This window comes from Nelumbo nucifera, chromosome 1 (assembly GCF_055504915.1).
Source record: "Nelumbo nucifera cultivar China Antique chromosome 1, China Antique-T2T, whole genome shotgun sequence".
NCBI lineage: Eukaryota > Viridiplantae > Streptophyta > Magnoliopsida > Proteales > Nelumbonaceae > Nelumbo > Nelumbo nucifera.
Genome location: NC_142649.1, coordinates 130,019,800 through 130,039,573, shown reverse-complemented (window position 1 = coordinate 130,039,573; position 19,774 = coordinate 130,019,800). Strand labels below are relative to the sequence as shown.

General features: G+C 38.0%; 1 protein-coding gene and 1 long non-coding RNA gene across 2 annotated transcripts; one reads left to right on the top strand and one right to left on the bottom strand.

The window, feature by feature from the left end:
• The first annotated feature begins 1,702 nt into the window (after positions 1 to 1,702).
• On the top strand, positions 1,703 to 12,538 carry LOC104589080 (uncharacterized). The gene is made up of 2 exons (XR_733899.3): positions 1,703 to 3,306; positions 5,841 to 12,538. It is a non-coding gene; the product is annotated as an uncharacterized LOC104589080 (long non-coding RNA).
• Positions 12,539 to 18,740: 6,202 nt separating this feature from the next.
• LOC104589079 (glutaredoxin-C9-like) lies at positions 18,741 to 19,169 on the bottom strand. Its single transcript, XM_010247268.3, has one exon. The coding sequence runs from the start codon at positions 19,167 to 19,169 to the stop codon at positions 18,741 to 18,743; it is 429 nt and encodes a 142-aa protein (XP_010245570.1).
• Between the last annotated feature and the right edge of the window lie 605 nt (positions 19,170 to 19,774).

Here is a 19,774-nt window from a genome sequence, read left to right as displayed (position 1 = left end):
CTTGGCAAAGTCTTGTCCTTGGCATAAAAGAATTAATGTATAATTTGTTGTTGTTAACACTATTTCTGCATGGTTCTATGTGCATATAAACTTCAAGAAGCATTTTTCTAAAGAGAATTAGACAAAGATGTAGGTCAAACCTCCTCTATATAAATGGGACGTGTTTGGGGATTTTGGTGCTTGACAAAGCAATGGAGGAAAGAAAACATAGAACGTGAACCGTAAGAGGTGACCCAATCATCAAATCTATCACATTCTATTGCATGGTCTGATAAAATCTGCCCCAAAGAGAACATCCTTTAGCCTTGAAAGAACTCTTGAGATATGTACCAATTACTTCTAGATCCCTTCAATAGCTTGCCAATGTTACTGCTATTTTCCTTCAATACGGAGTCTCCCCACATTACTTTTAAGCTTTTACTGCTGGTAACATCACCTGCATTACTCTGATTTGTCCATTTTATTTGACCTGAATCATTCTCCTTGTTACATTACATTTAAACTAAACTTACTCTCCTTATCTCTTGAGCTGCTGCTACCTTTACCAAATCTGATTGAAGCTTCACCTTGCTGTTCTGTAGAGTTAGAATCTAACTGACCTTCCTCTACAACTGAGATGGACCATCTAACCAGTAGGGCTGCAACTTGGGTGAGCTTATACATAATGCAGAGCCAAGCCTTGAAGGATTCAGAGAAAGTTGTCACAGTGGTCATGTGGGTAGCAGCATACTGATTATTCATTACTTATAGTTATAACTTATAACATGTTACACTAAGGTCCAAGTTGTGTTTCTTTTAGTTATCATACACATCAAATCAGGGTGCAGATAGTATACCCAAAAGAAATCCCTAGCACTCACGGCACCTACCCTACCTTCCACATACTCCTTTCTGTGATAATCATCTTAACTCATACTGGTCAAAAAGATGGTCAATGTCATTCATCATTTATCCACTGAAGTGGTCTTGCGGTGAAGTGTGGTCATTGGTTTCAGCAATGAAGTCAGTCATCCACTCCGATTCCCGTTTTAAAGAAAAACATCTTAGGTACCTCTTCAAACTGATCTAGAAGGGTCTTCCCCCGTTTATTAAAATCTAATTCATGTGAAGACATTGCCAACATTTACTCTGATCGTACTGCATTCACTTTGGAGACTGCTAGTATTTTATTTCATAAAGACAACTGTTTCACAGCTGGAACATTTTCCTCTGGGATAGTAAACTTCTGTCGATCTAGGATAGATGTGTTGTCTTTGGCTGCATACTGACATTAAATGCATCACTAAGCAGTGTTGAAGCTGGTTTATCTATCTTGGGTGAGGGGAAGTTTCATTCATCTCTTACTGGGTCTTTCAATCCGTGTGATGTTTTCGTACTGTATTGTAACCATGCAGAACAACAAGGGTGACATCATCAATCTTTACAGTAATACCATAAATTATTGTGGTGTCAGTACCCGATTTTTGCTCGGTCCTATTGCCTGAATCTCCAATTCACCCCAAACACCTAATCAAACCCTTCGACTTTTCCGAAACACCCTAAAACCTAGAAAACCCAAATTTCACCCCGAAAGCCCTCAGATCCATCATTAAACCTGCCCGATACCTATCTGATGGCCCCAATCGACCCTCACTTACACATCAACCATTAGATTAGACACAACCATCAGACCTGGGACATCCCAAAACACTTACCCATGAAATTTGAACTCAAAGATTCTATTTCGACCATTCTCACGCCCACAACCCATATCCACTTGATCCGAACACATCTAAACCAATCAAACTTTTTCAATCACCCCAGAATACCAAAAAACCCCTACACCTCCAGTTAGCCTTAATCATACCGAGATTCCATTTCAAGGTTCAAGATTGACCGAATTACATATCTGCCCGATCCGGGCCTAGTTGGCTCAATCTGATTTTACCAATCATTTCAAACTACTCAAAAACCCTACTCTGAGAAATTTCACCCAAAATTGCCTTTATTTTTCCCTTCATCACACAAATATTTCATTTTGAACCCTCATATTAATCAAATCGAACCCTTTCCAGATCTGCCCAATCCAGGCCCATTCGGACCAATCTGACCCCGCAAATCAACCCAGAATGTCCAAAAACCCCACCCCATGAAATTTCCTTCAAAACTACTCCCGTTTACCTCTTCATCCAAAAAGATTCCATTTCGACCAATCTCATTAGCCTTCACGCATCAAAACCCTTATCAACCATCAGACCCATTTCAACCCGCCAATTTTTTGGACCGAAACCACCCACCATTGGACCAAAACCCCAATTTAACCCCTTTAACCCGATTTGACCCATTTTGTCGAACATTGTCAAAATACCCTCCCCCCAAAATTACTCAAAATTACGAAAATACCCCTGCCTCCCAGATAAACTCAACAATATCTCTCATTCGCCCTAATCCAGAAACATTCGGAAAATCCACTGTTCACTCTTTTGCTCCCATCGATACACAGCGGCAGAGCGGCGGACGATTTCTCCAACCACAGGCGACGGCACCCCCAACAAACCACTCTCTTCCACTTCTCCTTCTTTTTTCTTCTTTTTCTTCTTTTTCTTCTTTTTCTTCTTCTTCTTCTCCTCCTTCCTCTGTTTTCATCTTTGTCAGTCACCGCCGCTGCTTCGCGCATTGACGGTTTCTCCGCTCGCCCGTACTCCCTCTCTTTCTTCTCTCTCTCTTCTTCCTTCCCCTTTTTTGTTCTTCTTCTTCCTCTTTCCTTTTCTTTCTCGGATTCACCCTCCCCTGTTACTCCCCGCCGCTGCAACTTCGAGCAACGGCGTTTGCGCCGTTCGTTCTTTCCCTTCTCCCTCTTACCATTACCGTCAAGACCGGAAATCGATCAGATCCATAATCGTCGCTCTCTCTCTCTAGATCAAACCAGCATTTGTTCATCTTTGAAACGGCAGCTGCGAGCAAAGGTTCCAACATCGAATAACAGCAGCGACCTCCGGCCAGATCTCTCTATTACTCTCTCCTCCTTCTCATCGGTTCCCTGTCTTTCAGCTGAAACTGTTGATCGCCTTCCACTTTGGACATCCAGCAGAGGCGGCGGCAACCATCCCATCTGCTTTCCATCGAGATTCCTAATTTCAAGCACCGAACACCATGTCTGTTTGAGGCAAGAAGATAAACAACAGCACCCCTGTTCCAGCGATCGAACTCGGGCTAAGATCCGTTCTGAAACGCACTCCCTCATTCTCATCGTGTCATCCAAAGAAAAAACTTCGAAGCCGAAATATTCCATTGCAGCATTCTAAGTTCAAGCTACATTTCAGTCAGGTAACGCTCAATGTTTGTTTCTGCTCCATCGTTTTGGATTCATTCGTCTTCTTGTGTGCTTGTTGGCTTTACTATATATCTGCAGCTAGGAGGAGAGAGACCGGGTTAGATTAGCTCTTGTAACTCTCGGTACCAGTGCAGATTTTCTTCTTCTTTTGATAGTTGTGCAAGTTTTACTTTGAATCTATTGATTTCCCAATGGCTATTGTTTCTAGTCTTTCATTGGTTTTAGTTGAATCTATTGGCTTCAATCTTTGATTGTCGTTTAATTCGGTTCGTTCATTTTATTTCTATTTTGTTTATCGAGGTTGAAAGTTCTTTTTTAAATAGAATAGTTAAAAAGTGCAGAATAGTAGATTCTCTTATGCTTCTCTATTATTTTGTCTATTTTTTTTTATGACTTAATAAGATCCTCTGAAAGTTTAGTTCATGTTATGGAACTCTTTGTGATGTTTTATTTCTTATTCGTCTTATTATTCCTTTAGTGGATTGAATAATTGCTTATTTGCAGCCTTATAATCATGCTTGTTTGAGATTCCATGTGGGCTCCTTGGACTTGGGTGAGGGGTGCTTAACCCCTTCACCTCCCTTTCTAAACCTGATGGGTGGTGATTCCATTTCTAGCTTAAGTGGCAAGGGAGCCGTTTTATAGCTGCTTGTTGTTTTACTTCTGTAATTCCTTATTTGTCTATGCCCACTCTACAAACACGATTTGCGTTAGATTTTAGTATCCTATTTCCTATTAGGAGGGGGCTAGTAGATGCTAGGCCATTTGGCCAGCATCGACAACCCACAAACCAACCACCAACCAGAGAAGCCTGTTTGTCAGACGGGTGGAGGTTTGAAGGCTGGCAACCTTGTCGGAGCCTTGAGTCTAGGTGTCAAACCCTCCCCCTCATGCATCACACTCCATATAGTACACATGTGCCAACTTAGTCAGCTAGAATGTTAGCCACCTAGTTTGTTTGCTTGCATGCCCCTTGTGGGCCCACATCAAATAATAACATAAAGTCAAGAATAAAAAAGGAAGAAGATAAGAAAAAAAGTAAAAAATAAACAAAAAAATGAAGAATCCAAAAAATAAAAGAATATAAGATAAAAAAAAATTTAAACAAAAAAGAAGAAAAAGTAAAAACAAAAAAAGTAAAAAAGTAAAATAAAATTTGAAATACAAAAGGGGTAGTAAGGTTTAATTAAGCACAATACATAAGTGAAAATGAAAAAAAAATTATAAAAAATTAAAATCCAAAAAGTTAAAGAAGAGAAAGATAAAACAGAAAAAAGAAAAAAATCTAAAAAATCAAATAATAAAAGTAAAAGATAAATAAATAAAAAATATATAATGATAAATCCAACAAATCAAAAGAGAGAAATTAAAGGGCAAGTTTTTAAAAGAGAAAAAAAGGAATAAAAAACTAAAATTAAAAAAAAATCCAAAATTCATAAAAGGGGAAAATCCTAAATACAAAAAAACCATAAAAGAGGGAAATTCAAGGTAAAAAAGAGGAAAGTCATGATGTAAAAAAAAGAGAAAAGAAAAATAAAAAATAAAAAAAAGAAGATAAAAAATCAAAAGCAAAATACAAAAAAGGGAAAATCCAAAGTCCAAAATAATAGTAATAATAAATAAAAAATGGAAAATCAAAAAGAGAAAAAGGGGAAAACATAAAAAAAGGAAAAAACCTAAATATAAAAAAAAGGGAAATCTCAAATAAAAAGGGAGCAGAAGAAAAATCCCAAAAGATAAATATGGAAAATTCAAAAACCCAAAAAAAAGGGGTGGGAAAAGGAAAATCCAAAATAAAAAAAGGGGTGACAATGGGTGACAACAACCGAGTTCAAGTGCATGGAATAGGCACTGTTGTTATCACCACTCTGACTGGAAAGAAATTTATTAATGATGTAATGTATGTTCCTGGTTTAGCCCAAAACTTGTTAAGTTTGGGACAATTGATGAAGAAAGGTTACTATGTTGTTTTTGACAATGGTAGTTGCATGGTACATAATAAGAACGATAAGAAGTTGATGTTTTCCATTAGCATGACAGAAAATAAAATGTATCTAGTTATGTTTGCAAAGCTTGCAATCAATGCATTTACTGCATTTAGTGAAGATTCCATGGTGTGGCATAGACGATATGGGCATTTGCATTTTTGTGGGTTGCATGTGATGCATAAACTGAATATGGTTGTTGGTCTTCCACTTGTTAAAAATGATGGAAAAGTGTGTGAAGCTTGTGTGTATGGGAAATAACATTGTGAGAAGTTTCTAGTAGGAAAATCATGAAGAGCAAATAAACCATTGTTGTGCATGCTGACATATGTGGTCCTATGCAAACTGCTTCCTTTAGTGGGAATAAGTATTTCATTTTATTTGTTGATGATTACACAAGAATGAATTGGGTATATATTTCATGCAAGAAAAATCTGATGCCTTCTCCATTTTCAAACAACTTAAAGAACTTGTTGAGAAATAGTGTGGATGTTCTATTGTTACTTTACGTACTGATCATGGTGGTGAATTTTCTTCCAAAGAATTCAAGGAGTTTTGTAGTGCATAGGGATCCAAAGGCAGCTAACTGCTAGCACACCACAACAAAATTGTGTGGTTGAGCGCAAAAATAGGACCATTGTTGAAGCAGCAAGAAGCATGCTACAATATAAAGGGCTACCAAATGAATATTGGGCTGAAGTAGTAGCAACCACAGTTTACTTGATAAATTGATTTCTCACAACAGCAATCAAAGGTAGAACTCCATATGAAGCTTGGATAGGAAGAAAACCCAATGTAAGTCATCTAAAAATTTTTTGGTTCTATAGCCTATGCATTTGTACATTCAGAACAAAGGAAAAAATTAGATGCTAAAGTACAAAATGCACTTTCATTGGGTATAGTGAGGAGACGAGAGGCTATAAACTCTATAATCATACCTCTAAAAGATTAATCATAAGTCGTGATGTGATTTTTGATGAAAATAAAGCTTGGAATTGGGAAACTAATCAAAATGCGCCTTTATGTATTGAACCAAATGAAACCTTTATTGAGCCTATCCATGATATAACACCATCTGATTCTCCTCCTTCAATCCCTTCAAGGAAGATGAAAAGACTTGATGAGATATATGCTTCTTGTGAATTTGCTTTATGTGCTATGGAACCTAATTGTTTTGAAGATGCAATGACAAAAGAAGAATGGTGTAATGCAATGCAAGAAGAGATAGATGCTATTGTGAAAAAAGACACATGGACATTGGTTGATCTACCTCATGGTAAAGAAGCCATTGGATTGAAATGGATATTCAAGCCCAAATTTAATTTAGATGGAAGTCTTCAAAGGCACAAGGCACGCTTAATTGCAAAGGGGTATGCACAACAGCAATGTATTGATTTTTTTGAAACTTTTGGGATATGACATGGTAGAAGGAAGAAAAAAAGCAGAAAGAGATGCATTGTTAAAATTTACATGATATGTATATTTTATTCTAATGGATGAAGTATGAAATTGTAAAGGTAGCATATTATATGCTTATGAAAGTTCTTGATCAAGAATTACAAAAGTTTAAATTATGTTGCATTTTGGATTTTGGTACAGAGTTTTGTTAGTATTAGATTTTCTTGATTATTGTCAGCTTAAAATCAACTCTAGTGAATCATTCATCTATGATACAAATAACATCAATATTCCTGAATTAGATTTTGGTTCAAAAGCAGTAAATCATGTTCCATAAATAGTATTTAAATCAATAACATCAATATTCCAAAATATGAAATCTGGAATAAGAATTTGAAAAATAGAAATTCATATATGATATTATCAGAAATAGCAAGCAAATAGTGCAGAGATGTGAAGGAAAATTGAAAGAGCTAACGGAGCTTCTCAAAGCTTCTCAGAGTTGTGCGTAGAAAGAGATGTTAAGTCTGTGGATCCGAGATTTGGAATCCTAAACTAGCACCATCATCCATTCTTTTAATCTAGTGTCTTTCTTCAAAACTGCTACAGATATTGCTTTGGCCTCATTCTGCATTACAGCTTCCTATCCGCTAAATCCTTTGGAATAGAGTGAGAGGAGGTGAAAATGGTTATTTGGAGGAGGAGAAAGAGATTAGAATCAATCAACTTTCAAAAACAGACCTCAAATTAACAAACTAAATCAGAAAGAAAAAAGAAATAAAATTTCCAAGCCCTAACCTGTTTGCTATAGTTGTTTTTGAGGTGATTCATTCTTCTTATCCGCTCAAATCTCAAAAGAACTAGCCAAATCAATGATTGTCTCACTCTTCGATACTGAATGGAGGAGAAGGAGAAGCCAAACTGATTTTGGGCATAATCGTGAGTATCGTCTCACCATCACTTGCATTTTGGGCATAATCACATAAGAATGAAAGAAAAAAAAAATGTCATAAATTGTGGTGAATACCAAGACTACCCTTAGTGGCATGAAGTATAATACAGAGGCATCTATAAAGTGCCTCTACATAAGTTCCGTTACTCTATCGTAATTGACTTCTTATAGAGGCATTTTTTATCAAATGCCTCTGCCCTCCAGCCCTTAAAAGCAATCTTTCTAGTAGTGTATATTTCTTTTTTTTTTCTTTTGTATTTATTTACTTGTTGTTTACCTTTGAGCTTAAAAGCGGATAAAGGGACATTTGCCATTCATGCTTTCTTTTTTCGTCTTTAAGCCCAAAGGCCCCATTAATGTGATTCTCTGTTCTAGAGACTTTTCATGTCTAAGACATAATTCAACCTTCTAACGTATGTCTCCACTAGAAACTTTAATCATGTTATCTTTAGATTCAGTCACTGCAGATTTCTACGTTTCATACTCTTGCAACTATATTGATAACTTTTCCATCCCTTGTTGGTAAGTGTAGAGATAGCTAATAGACTATTAGTGTGTGTGTGGTTCCAGCCCCACACTTTATTTTACTGTTTATTTCTTTATGTTACAGTTTTGGTAGTCGGGCCGGTTGGGCCATGTTTATTTTTCTTTTGTTTTTAAGTAGGGGTATTAGAGTAACTCTACTTATTGTAAAGTCATGAATATATTTAAGATTTAGTGGGGCGGCCAAAATAATCTAACCACACCCTTTTCTCTTCTCTCTTCTTCTTCTTCTCTTTGAACCTAGGTTGACTTCTTTTCTTCTTTCTAAATTACATAAAAAAACACATTTTTTTTGATTCTTTTATTCAAGTTGGTATCAAAGCAAGGCGAGGAAAGATTAGGGTTCTTATGTGAGCTTGATCTTGTCGGCTACATGAGAACTCTTTAGAACTGGATTTTTTACAGTAGTGCCTGGTTCTTGGAGGTTGCTAGAGTATTGGAGACTGCCCAAGGAATTGAAAGATTCTTGGAGATTGCCCAATGACCAGGAAGAATGAAAGAAATCAAGTGCGACCAAGATTAGGGTTTCAATATGAGGTGGCGATCAGTGTTCTTCTAAGAAAGGTACAATCTTTAGTAAGGCCGATCTTGGTTAGAAGTAGTTTAAGCCTCTCTATAAGCAGCATCTAATAAATCTGAGTATTCCCTGCTGTTTTCTCCCTCGTTTAAAACCCTATGATCAGTTTTTTGAGGATTCAAAGACTGATTTTTGACTAATGATGAATTGGGGAGTTGACTTTTGACTATGGATGCTTTCCTTTTTGAGCATAAAAGAAATTCCTTTTTGGTTATTTTCTTGAAGTTTTTGACCTGTTAGTGTTGTACATAGAATGGAGAAGGCTAGAAGTGAGTTAAAAACTTAAGGGGAATGATTTTTAGGGACTTGTAGTATGACTGAAAATTCTTTTCAAATTATCACTGTTAGGTTTGATGGAACCAATTACTTTGAACGGGCCTAATCAACAATGATGGCCATTGGAGGTAGAGGTAAATAAGGTTATGTGACCGAAGACACAAAGAAGTCGGCCAAGGAAAACATATCACATCCCAAATGGGTTCAAGAGAACTATTTGGTGATGACTTGGCTATGCAACCTCAAATCAGCCGAAACTACCTTTGGGCAAAAACAATCAAGGAGATTTGGGATAACATGAAGGAGACATACTCCAAACCTCTTAATGTTGCTAGAGCTTATGAGTTGAAGTGTGAAGTGAATAATCTCAAGCAAGGGAGAAGCCTCAGTGTACTTTGCTACTCTGAAATCCCTATGGCATGAAATTGGTTACTTGGAAACTATTGAGCGAAAAAGTTAGAGAGATGCAACAACATATAGAAAGCTAATTGAAACAGATAGAGTTTTTGAGTTCTTAGCTGGTCTGAACTTAGATTTTGACATTGTAAGACAACAATTTCTTACTAGGGAGAGTGTGACATTATCTCAAGCCTACTCATTGGTTCATAGGGAAGAGAGTAGGAGGAAGGTTATGTTATCATCTCAGCCTTAGAAGCAACAAAATCTAACGTTGAAAGGGAGAAAGAAGGGGAAATGAAGAAGGAAGATAAAAGAGGCATTTTTTGTGATCATTGTAAGAAGCCAAAACATACTAGGGACACTTGTTGGAAGTTGCATCCCCACCTAATGCCAGTGAGACTCGGAAACAAGAAGGAAAGTGCTAATGTGGCAGTTATTACAGATAGTGCATCCACTTCCAGCATAAGGACCACATCCTTAGATGCCTTAATTGCTGTCCGGGCTGCCTTGACACAATTAGAGAATGAAGCTGGTATTTTTGGATCATCATCTCAGCATTCAGTTTCTACATCTACTAATCCTACTTTAGCCTTTGCTCACACAGGTACAAGAGCTACGACATATCATACTTCAGCCCCAAGTAACACTAGACCCTTCTAGGTGATAGATTCAGGTGCTTCTAACCATATGACCAGTTTATCCACCTTGTTTACCTCCTATTGTTTATCCTCTGGTAGAGACAAAGTATCTATTGTTGATGGTTCCTCGTGCCTGTTTCTAGCAAGGGAGATATCAAATTCTCGGATGCCATTTTCCTGTCCTCAGTTTTGCATGTCCCTAAGCTTAGTGCTAACTTGCTTTTAGTTAGTAGTATTACTAAGAGTCAAAATTGTTTAGTAACCTTTTTTCTTGTCTTTGTATTTTTCTAGATTTGGAAACAAGGAAGGTGATTGGAATTGGCTGTGAGATGAATGGAGTTTACCTGCTTGAGCATTTACAGGGGAAGCAGAAGTTGGGAAATTGTTTGTTTCTCAATCTTGGAGTCAGAGTATACTTTGGCATAACCGATTAGGTCATTTGTCTTTTGACCGATTAGGTCATTTGTCTTTTGGGTCTTTGAAGAGTTTGTTTCCAAATTTGTTTGAGTCAATCCAAGTGTCTACTTTGAGGTGTGAAAGTTGTGAACTTGCAAAACATTGTAGATTAACTTATTCTTTGAACAATAAAAGAAGCAATCTTCCTTTTGAAATTGTGCATACAGTTGTTTAGGGGTCATATCATATTCTTGCTATGAAGGGGGGGGGGTAAGGATACTTCTTGTTATTTGTTGATGATTATACTCATTTCTCGTGAGTTTACCTTATGCACTCTCGAGATGAGATCCCCTCTTTGACCCAAGCTTTCCATCAGATGGTACTAACCCAATTTGAAGTCAGGATCACAACTCTTAGATCTAATAATGCCAATGAGTACTTGGCATCATATCTCCTAGATCATGGGGTCATTCTTTAGAGCACTTGTCCCCATACACCTCAACAGAATGGGGTTGCTGAGAGAAAAAATAGACATCTTGAAGGTAGCCAAAAGCATCATGCTCAACTCTAATGTTCCCATATGCTTCTGGGGGATGCAATCCATATAGCTATTTACCTTATTATATAATTCCTTCACGGGTTCTAGACATGAAAACATTATTCAATCTTCTGTATCTAGACAATGACCCATTCACTATTCCCCTTAAAACTTTTGGGTGTACTTGTTTTGTTCAAATCCTTGGACTTTATCGTTCCAAATTTGATTCCAAAGTTGCTAAATGTATTTTCCTTAGGTATGCACAAAATCAAAAGGGATATTGCTGTTATGAGCCTGTTTTAGGGAGGCGTTTTGTGTCCATGGATGTCACTTTTTTTGAGGATATGCCCTACTATCATAGGACTTTTCCTTAGGGGGAGAGTAGTGACGAAGGGATTTCAGCCCCAAAAGTTCTATTAACTAATCCCAGTTACTGAGGGGGAGTGTAGTGAAGAGGGTTGTCAGAAGTGGAGGGAGTTGAGAGTGTATCACAGACAATGGTGGAGGCAGGTTGATTCCCGTCCTCAGTAGTCCAGGCCGATCCAAACACCTTCTTTAATAGTCTGTCCTCCTTGACCTTACTTGCTATCTATGTGGACGACATTGTGGTGACAGAAAGTCATATTAGTGAGATTGAATCTCTTAAGCAGCATCTTCACAAGGAATTTGAAGTGGATTTGGGGGAATTGTGCTATTTCCTAGGAATTGAGGTAGTTCAATCTAAGCATGAAATTTTTATCTTTCAAGAAAGTATGTTCTTGACTTATTGGAAGAAATTGAAAAGTTAGGAGTAAAGCCTGCTGACACACCCATTGAGTTAAACCATAAAATAAGTGCAAAAAGTGGAGAACTTCTTGAGGACATGGCTATGTATCAATGGTTGGTTGGGAAACTTCTTTATCTTTGCCTAACACGACTAGATATTTCATATGCTGTCAGTGTTGAGTCAGTACATGCATTCTCCTACGACCACTCACCTTCTTGCAATGGAAATGATACTTGCTTATTTGAAGAAATGCCCAGGGAGAGGCATACTTTTCAGGAATAGTGGTCACATGAAGATAGAAGTATATACGGATGTTGATTGGGCTAGATGTATTGATGACAGAAGATCTACCTTTGGATATTGTGCATTTGTGGGGGGAAACCTTGTTTCCCGGAGAAGCAAGAAACAAAATGTTGTTGCTCGCTCCAGTGCTGAAGTTGAATACAGGTCCATGGCCAATGGTATTGTAGAAGTGTTATGGTTGAAATCTTTGCTTAATGAGTTGGAAATTGATTATGAGAAACCTATGATGCTATATTGCGATAATCAAGTTGCAATTAATATTACCCACCAAGGTTTTTAAAACCGACCTAGACAACGAACTGGTCAGGGGTCCGGTTCCCGGGTTGAACAGTCCAACTGTTCGAATCGTTCTGACAAAAAAATAAACAAACGTCAAAACCGTTGAATGGTTCGAATGGTTCCACCACCCAGGTCAGCGGTTTGCTGACCAAATCAACATTTTTTTTGGCAAAAATCTGGTTTTGGGGAAAAACGGAACCGATCACCTGACCGGTTCCTGGTTTTTCCGGTCCGGTTTTGAAAACCATGTTGCCCATAACCCAATACAACATGACAAAACTAAATACATCGAGGTGTACAAACGTTTTATCCGAGAGCGAGTTGCATCTCAAGAAGTGTATCTTCCCTATATTGCCTCAGATATGCAGCTTGTTGATCTCTTTACTAAAGCAGTCACAAAAATCAAGTTGGAAACAGATTTACGCAAGTTGGGAATGACAAATATCTACTCCCAACTTAAGGGGGAGTGTAGAGATAGCTAATAGATTATTAGTGTGTGTGTGTGGTTCCAGCCCCACACTTTATTTTACTGTTTATTTCTTATTGTTATAGTTTTGATAGTTGGGTCGGTTGGGCCATATTTATTTTTCTTTTGTTTTTAAGTACGGGTATTAGAGTAACTCTACTTATTATGAAGTAATGAACATGTATAAGATTTAGTGGGGCGTCTAGAATAATCTAACTGCACCCTTTTCTCTTCTTTCTTCTCTTTTCTCTTCTCTCTTCTTTTTCTCTTCACACCTAGGTTGACTTGTTTTCTTCTTTTTTCTAAATTACATAAAAAAACACATCTTTTTCTGATTCTTTTATTCAAGTGTAAGATTTATGTAGGCCATACCCAATGATTTGTCTCCATTAGTGGCATCATGAAATGAGAATGGGGGACCTGCATTCACCACAATATTGTCAGACTCTAGAGGATTTGCTTCAAAGTTAGTTAAGGATGAGAATGGGGTGGTAGGTTGAAGGTTCTGCACTTCTTGTGAACAAATGTCTGTGGGTTCTATTGCTATGAGTGATGGATCAAAGTTAGGGTTTGATTGTTGATTTGTAAATTAGGGTAGATGAAGAGGAAGAGAAGGGGAATTATCAAAAGAGAATTTTTTCCCTAGTTGCCCCCGGTTTCTATTTTCAGAAGAAGAAAAAGTTCAAGATAGAAAGAGAAGGAAGATTAACTCTAGGAAAGGGGAAAAAGAGAACAAGAAACGGTTTGGGATTGTAGGATAGAGCCACAGAAGAGGTTTTCCCATAGTTTTTCTTATTTATTTATGTATTCTGTTTTCTTTATTATTTTAATTTGTTTCTGTGATTAACCATCTCACCCTTCCTACGTTTCATGTTATTTATAGGCAGTAAATTCCCAATTTATGGTGGTGGTGAAGCTATCAAAGCTCGTTGTTAAAATATACCACCATATAATGTTGAAGTGTTGGTGCTATATCTGTTCTAATATTGAATACATATCATGTCTGACACTAGTACAGTGAGCATGTGAGGGTACCCAGGTATCATAATTGATGGAATCTCTTGCATTCTGCCTTCTGCAAGCGCTAGATGGTATTTTCCTTGGGGGTTTTTGGTGTGCCTTAGCTGTTCTAGTTATCATTTATAGCCTGAAGGTGGTAGGGCATTGCAAAGACCAACTTCCATGGCTACCCTCTGTGGTTGTCTATATTGGGTGGGGATTCCTTGATACAAAACAAACTATGTAAATGTAATAAATTTCACTAGATAGTGCTAATACTATGTTTGGATTTGCAGCATTGTAAAGGATTTAAGACAAAGCAAGAGCCAGGAATTTGATCTAGTTGAAAGTTGAAACAACACCTGAAAATGAAACACATAAGCATTGTTTGGATAAAATGGAATTCGATAGACATGCAAATTGAGTAAATACTTTGGATGTCAGGAGGACTAATACTACACCATCTGCGACAGTTGACAGTGATAATTCAGTTCCAGCATTGTTCCACAAGGGGACCATGCTAGTAAATCCAGTGCCAGTGGACAGTAATCCAAGTGTGTTTATGGGGTCCACAGGACAAATATAACAAAAGTTATTTGTAGACTTGAAAGGAAAATAAACAATCACTCTTTGAGGTTGCAGTGGCCAAATCGGCGCTTAATATGCTTCTTGACTCGTTTGGTGAAACAAAGTTCTTCATCTGGCTTGACTAAGATTGGCACTAACAGTTTCCCAGTTGTCCAATAACAAAACCCAGATGCTTGAAAATGTATCTTATGCCTTTAACTTTGATGATGCAATTGATGACCACCTACTCGTTGAAGCATCCAACCTAAAGAACCAAAACAATGCTATACAGCATCAACTGGAAAAGGCAGCTCCACAGATCTTGCATTTGCTCTTCATCCTTAGCTTCTTCTCCCAATACTACTCTACTGGACAGTTTTGATTCATGGCTGGATGCCTGGATACAACTTGAATTTCTGAACTTGATTAACCTTATTATAATTATTTTTTCTTTTGTTTTTTTGGTCTTACATACAACATATTAGTGGGGACTCAGGTATAGGAACAGAGCAGAGTGCATGTGAGGTCCAGGCCCACCGACCATACCACAGAGAGCCTGCAGTTCCAGGGTTTGATACTGCACCTCCTTTTTTGGATTCTCCTTATTATGGTTAATCTATAGTCAAGTTTCCTCCCACCCTCACCCTCAATGTTTCAGTTTGTGCATCTTCAACCTAGAGAATGCTTTAAGATCCTGGGAAGAAAATCTCCCGATCGAGTCGCATACATCCTTTTCCACTATGCACGGAAGAGAGCAGGAATTGGTGATTATTGAGTTTCACTCTGGGATGATACTGGTATAAGTTGGGACGAGATGTTCACTAAAAAGGTTCTTTGTAATATTTCTCCCCCCCCCTTTTCAAGTATCACCTCTGGTTTATTAGGGAGTGTTCCTCAATGTGAATTGTTTTTTCTTGTTGAGAACTCCAAAAACAAGTTAAAACAATCTTGTTTGAAAACAATTTATTTCTTAAAGCAAAAACATGGAAGACATGTTCTTGGTTGTAAATGTGTTTTTTGTTTCAACTGAAACAAAAACTGTGTTCTTGAATTCCTGGTTTGGAGAACATGTTTTTGTTTTAAATCATACAATATATCTTATCATCTTTAATAAATCATACGTTAACTGTATTCTAACATTTGTTTTCTTTTTGTTTTGAAAATCAGCATTTCGATGGTTTCAAAAACCATGCCAACTTATTTTTGCTTCTTAAAACAAAATACAATTCAACAACATGCTTTTATTTTTTATTTTTTAGGAAAATCTATGATACGGAAAAGATATGGTATGGAAGGAGTTTTGACCTATCAAAGCCTACCCATGAATTTTGATAAATAACACCTTATTACCTACCACATTTATGATTCCTATTTATTGGTCAGTTGTTTTTCGAATATCATCTCTTTCATATCATAGTCGATAAAGGACTCAATTGGATGTCAGATTTAATAACCTCGGTTGACCCTTCAATCATTCCTGCCCAACCAATCAAAGCATGATGCTTCAGGCAATAGTTGAATATTATATATATGATGACATGAAATGTGGCAATAATCCCGCTCCTCTCTGTAGGAGAATATCTATAGCTAGATACAGTTACTGGTTAGAGGATGTAATGTTGAGTCTTGAGTGGTGATGATGTGGCGGATGACCATTGACAAGAAGGCTTTTAGTTTTCAGTTTTCACCAAATACCAACATAAGCAATGAATTTGAGTCCCGAGGGGGTTGGCTTCTCAGTGTCGTTTCAGGGCTGTAAGTTATGACTACATTGGGGCCGCAGCAGGGTGTGCCTTGCCTTGACCTTGCAGGCTGCAGTTGCATCATTACCCAGATTTCTTTCCTTGGAAACAAATTGAACCCAGAATCCTCATGAGTCAGACATGACCCTTATCAGAACCATGTATTCTAATCTAATGTGGGTCAACTCAACTATCGAAGGAGTGACCGACACAAACAGAGCTTTCTCTTACCTTCCCTCCTATGCTACGTAAGGAGTGACCGACCCAGTTGGAGGATGCCAAGGCCCAAGGCAGCTTATTTAGATCTCATAGTGAAAAGGACAATACACAGGGACTTTGTCTTGTAGATTTGGCAGCTCATCTCATTGTTTGGCAATAATCCACATTTTTATTGAGGGAAAAAGAACGATATTTGCCAGGTCCTATAGAAAACTTGGCTACACAAGCTATCCAGACTCTGGAGTACTCAGGACCATCCAATAGTATAAAATTGCACATAGCACATGCCCATTAATTTAGATGAGTTTATACAAGTCCACGATTAGTTTATCACAGCTTCTCAGTCTCATCTCTCCTCCACACCTCTATTTGTGTGTTGTATGACGATTTGCTCCGAGTTCTAACACAAGTAACCGCTGAGTCCCGCCACCAGAATCAGATGCACAACTGCAGATTGACTCCATGCATCCCTGACCGGGTTATAGAATTCTGCTCTCCTTTTCCAAGTATCAAGCTTGAAACAAAATTGTATATCAATTGGTCCAGTTGGCATCCTTTTAATCAAGGTGCGAATATTCAACAGCAGTTGAAGATTTTTGTGTAACGGATGGCTCTTTCTTTATCTTTTTTTAATCTGAAATCAGAGAGAGGATTCTTATGATAGGGTTTGGAGAAATCTTGGGTAGTTGACACAGGTGAGGGGATTTCTTTTTGGTTTTTCTCTCCTATTCTTCTGTCATCCCTTACATGTAATGACAGTTGTGGTTGACCTCGGACACCTAATTTTATCAGTAATCAAACAACGCTCATTGGCTCAAATAAAAATTTAATTGGGTGTGCACATAGATTACACAAGTTAGGAGGAAGTTAAGGATGGTCCGGTCCAAAACCCAGTGGGATCGAACTCAGCAAGTTGCATTATCAAAATCTCAAATTTAACATGATTGACCATGGATGGTTTCCTCTGATGGGAAATTATATATCATGTCTTATTAGTTAGACCATCTTGACTGTTCAAACAGTGAGACCACTGATCAAATGGCTTAGTTGGACGGTTCTGATCATTGATACCCACCTTATCGTTGATAACTGGTTATAGCCTTAATAGGTCATTCCACTGAATTTTACCTTTGCTTTTTTTTTTTCTAGAGCTGTTTTGAAGTTTTAAATTTTTAATTGTTAATTAGGGTGAAAAGTATAATGTACAAACCCCACTGGCGCGTTCTAGACTTTGTCTATCCTCCTTCAATAAAATTAAGGATCGCTAGCTGTTCATGAGGGGACACCTGATTCAGGTGACGCTTCTGAATATTTGATTATTGTGACAACCACTTGTGAGGAGCCCTCTTTGAATCAAACCCCTTAAAATAGAAATCGTAGTTGTATCAGAGGGGATCTATTCATCTAATAAGGTGAAGAACAACTTTTAATTCCTTTTAAAATTAGAAATCTTTTATGGGGCTCTTTCAATTCAATTAATTTTCATCATTGTCAGGGTAGGAATTGTTCTTTTTTCCATTACTTCATTCCTGTAGCCATATACTGCTAAAGCTGAACAGATTACAAAACTGAACACCTCAGATCAGTAACAATGTCAATGTTTTAAAAGCTGGCATCCTAAAGCATGGTGGGTTCTCTGGTTCAGACTTCAGGAGCTACCAAATGGGTACCCTCAATTTATTAGTCTGGACTCTGGTTCAGACTTCAGGAGCTACCAAATGGGTACCCTCAATTTATTAGTCTAGACTCTGGACTGCGATTCAATAGAATACTGTCCACTTAAATAAATCCATTGCCCTCTCCTTCCTCCCTTTCTTTTTTGAATATTTACTTTTGAGAGTTTAGTTTTTTATTTAATATGTAATATAAAACAAAAAAATTGAAAATAATAACAATAATAATAAATTAATGACTGGCCATGCATTGAATTCTATATTTCAAATTCAGCATGGAGTTGAACATATACCTAAATGTGAGGAGTAAACATGAAAGAGAAAGATGGTGAGAAACAAAACCTTTATTCAAAATTTGAGAAAAGAATAAGCAACGAAAAGCACAGCGGAAGGAAGCTTCTATTTTTCCTTTTTTTTTTTTGCAAGTGAGAAAGATGGAGAGATAACATTCATAGTTTCCCATTTCTTCAAATCCAAACAAATCAAGCCCATTAATCTACACAAGAAAAGCTTACAAATCTACAAACCCTCAAGTTATTTCTGTGTTTCTGTTTCAGTATGTATCATCCCATTTCTAACTCTAAAAGAAAGCAGAAAGCAGCAAGAACAAAAGACCCGATTCTATCAAGGAAAAGAAAAAGAAAAGTAGTCTGCTGTCTGCAATCCTCTCCCACAATAAAATTGCTTGAAGAGGAGAAAAGAATGAGTTAATCAAAGCCACAAGGCCCCAGCTTGCTTCAACACAGGTATCAAATCACCAGAAATATGAGCACCCATGAGCCGATCCAACCCTCCAAACAACTTCCCTCCAATGAACACCGCCGGGAACTGGGGTCTGCCGTGGTCTTTCCCACCACCAACTGTGGACAATTCATCAATCACACGCACCTCATCTGCTTCATCAACCTCACACACAGCTGGGTTCACTCCCAAACCCAACAACAATCTCTTCATCACATGGCTCATACAACACCCTCTTTTCCCAAACACTATCACAGCGTTTTCCGACACCATTCCCTTGACACTCTTCCCTGACACCGAGGAAGTTTCGGCATGAACCGCCGGAGGCGTCCGTCCGATTGGACCATCGGCCGCCGCCGTCACCCGCAGCCAATTCCTGTATGGGATTGCCTGTTGCATGACTCAAAGTTGATGGGGTAGATATGGATTTGAGAGTTTTGAGAGAAGAACAACTGAAGAAGAATTCAGAGAGAGAGAGAGAGAGAGAGAGATGGGCTGGGTTGTCCCCTGCCCTTAAGGTAGGGGCACGGGAGAGTGGTTAAATACGGGGAGGGAGGAACGGAGGAGTCCTGCGTCAACGCCAGTTACGCACCACAACGCGTCATTGCTGTGGATGACGTGTACTCACGTCATCTCTTTCTCAATCAAGATCTGCCACGTCACCATGGCGCGTGGGGCTCACGTGTACGGAGATGACGTGGTCCATCGCAATAGGCCCTTGTGTTGCCATTAGAACCGTAGACGGTTTGAACTCGCATGGATGGCCTATCCAGTATGTACGTCCACTGACGTGGACTTCCTTATTTTTCTTTCGAATTATTTGGATTTAAAAAATTAGCATAATCTAGTAATTAAAAAACAATTAATAATTAGACGTAGGTTCAGACTTCAGACCATGTGATAGTGGATTAATTAAATTCAACAAACAAAGCCACTGGTTTCATGACAAAAAGACATCATGGTGTATGGTATAATGACAACACCATGTGAAAGTCTGGTGACGT

What these genes read in the sequence shown, in the direction of transcription:
- LOC104589079 (XM_010247268.3), bottom strand. Translation starts at nt 19,169, where the DNA reads ATGCAACAGGCAATCCCATACAGGAATTGGCTGCGGGTGACGGCGGCG.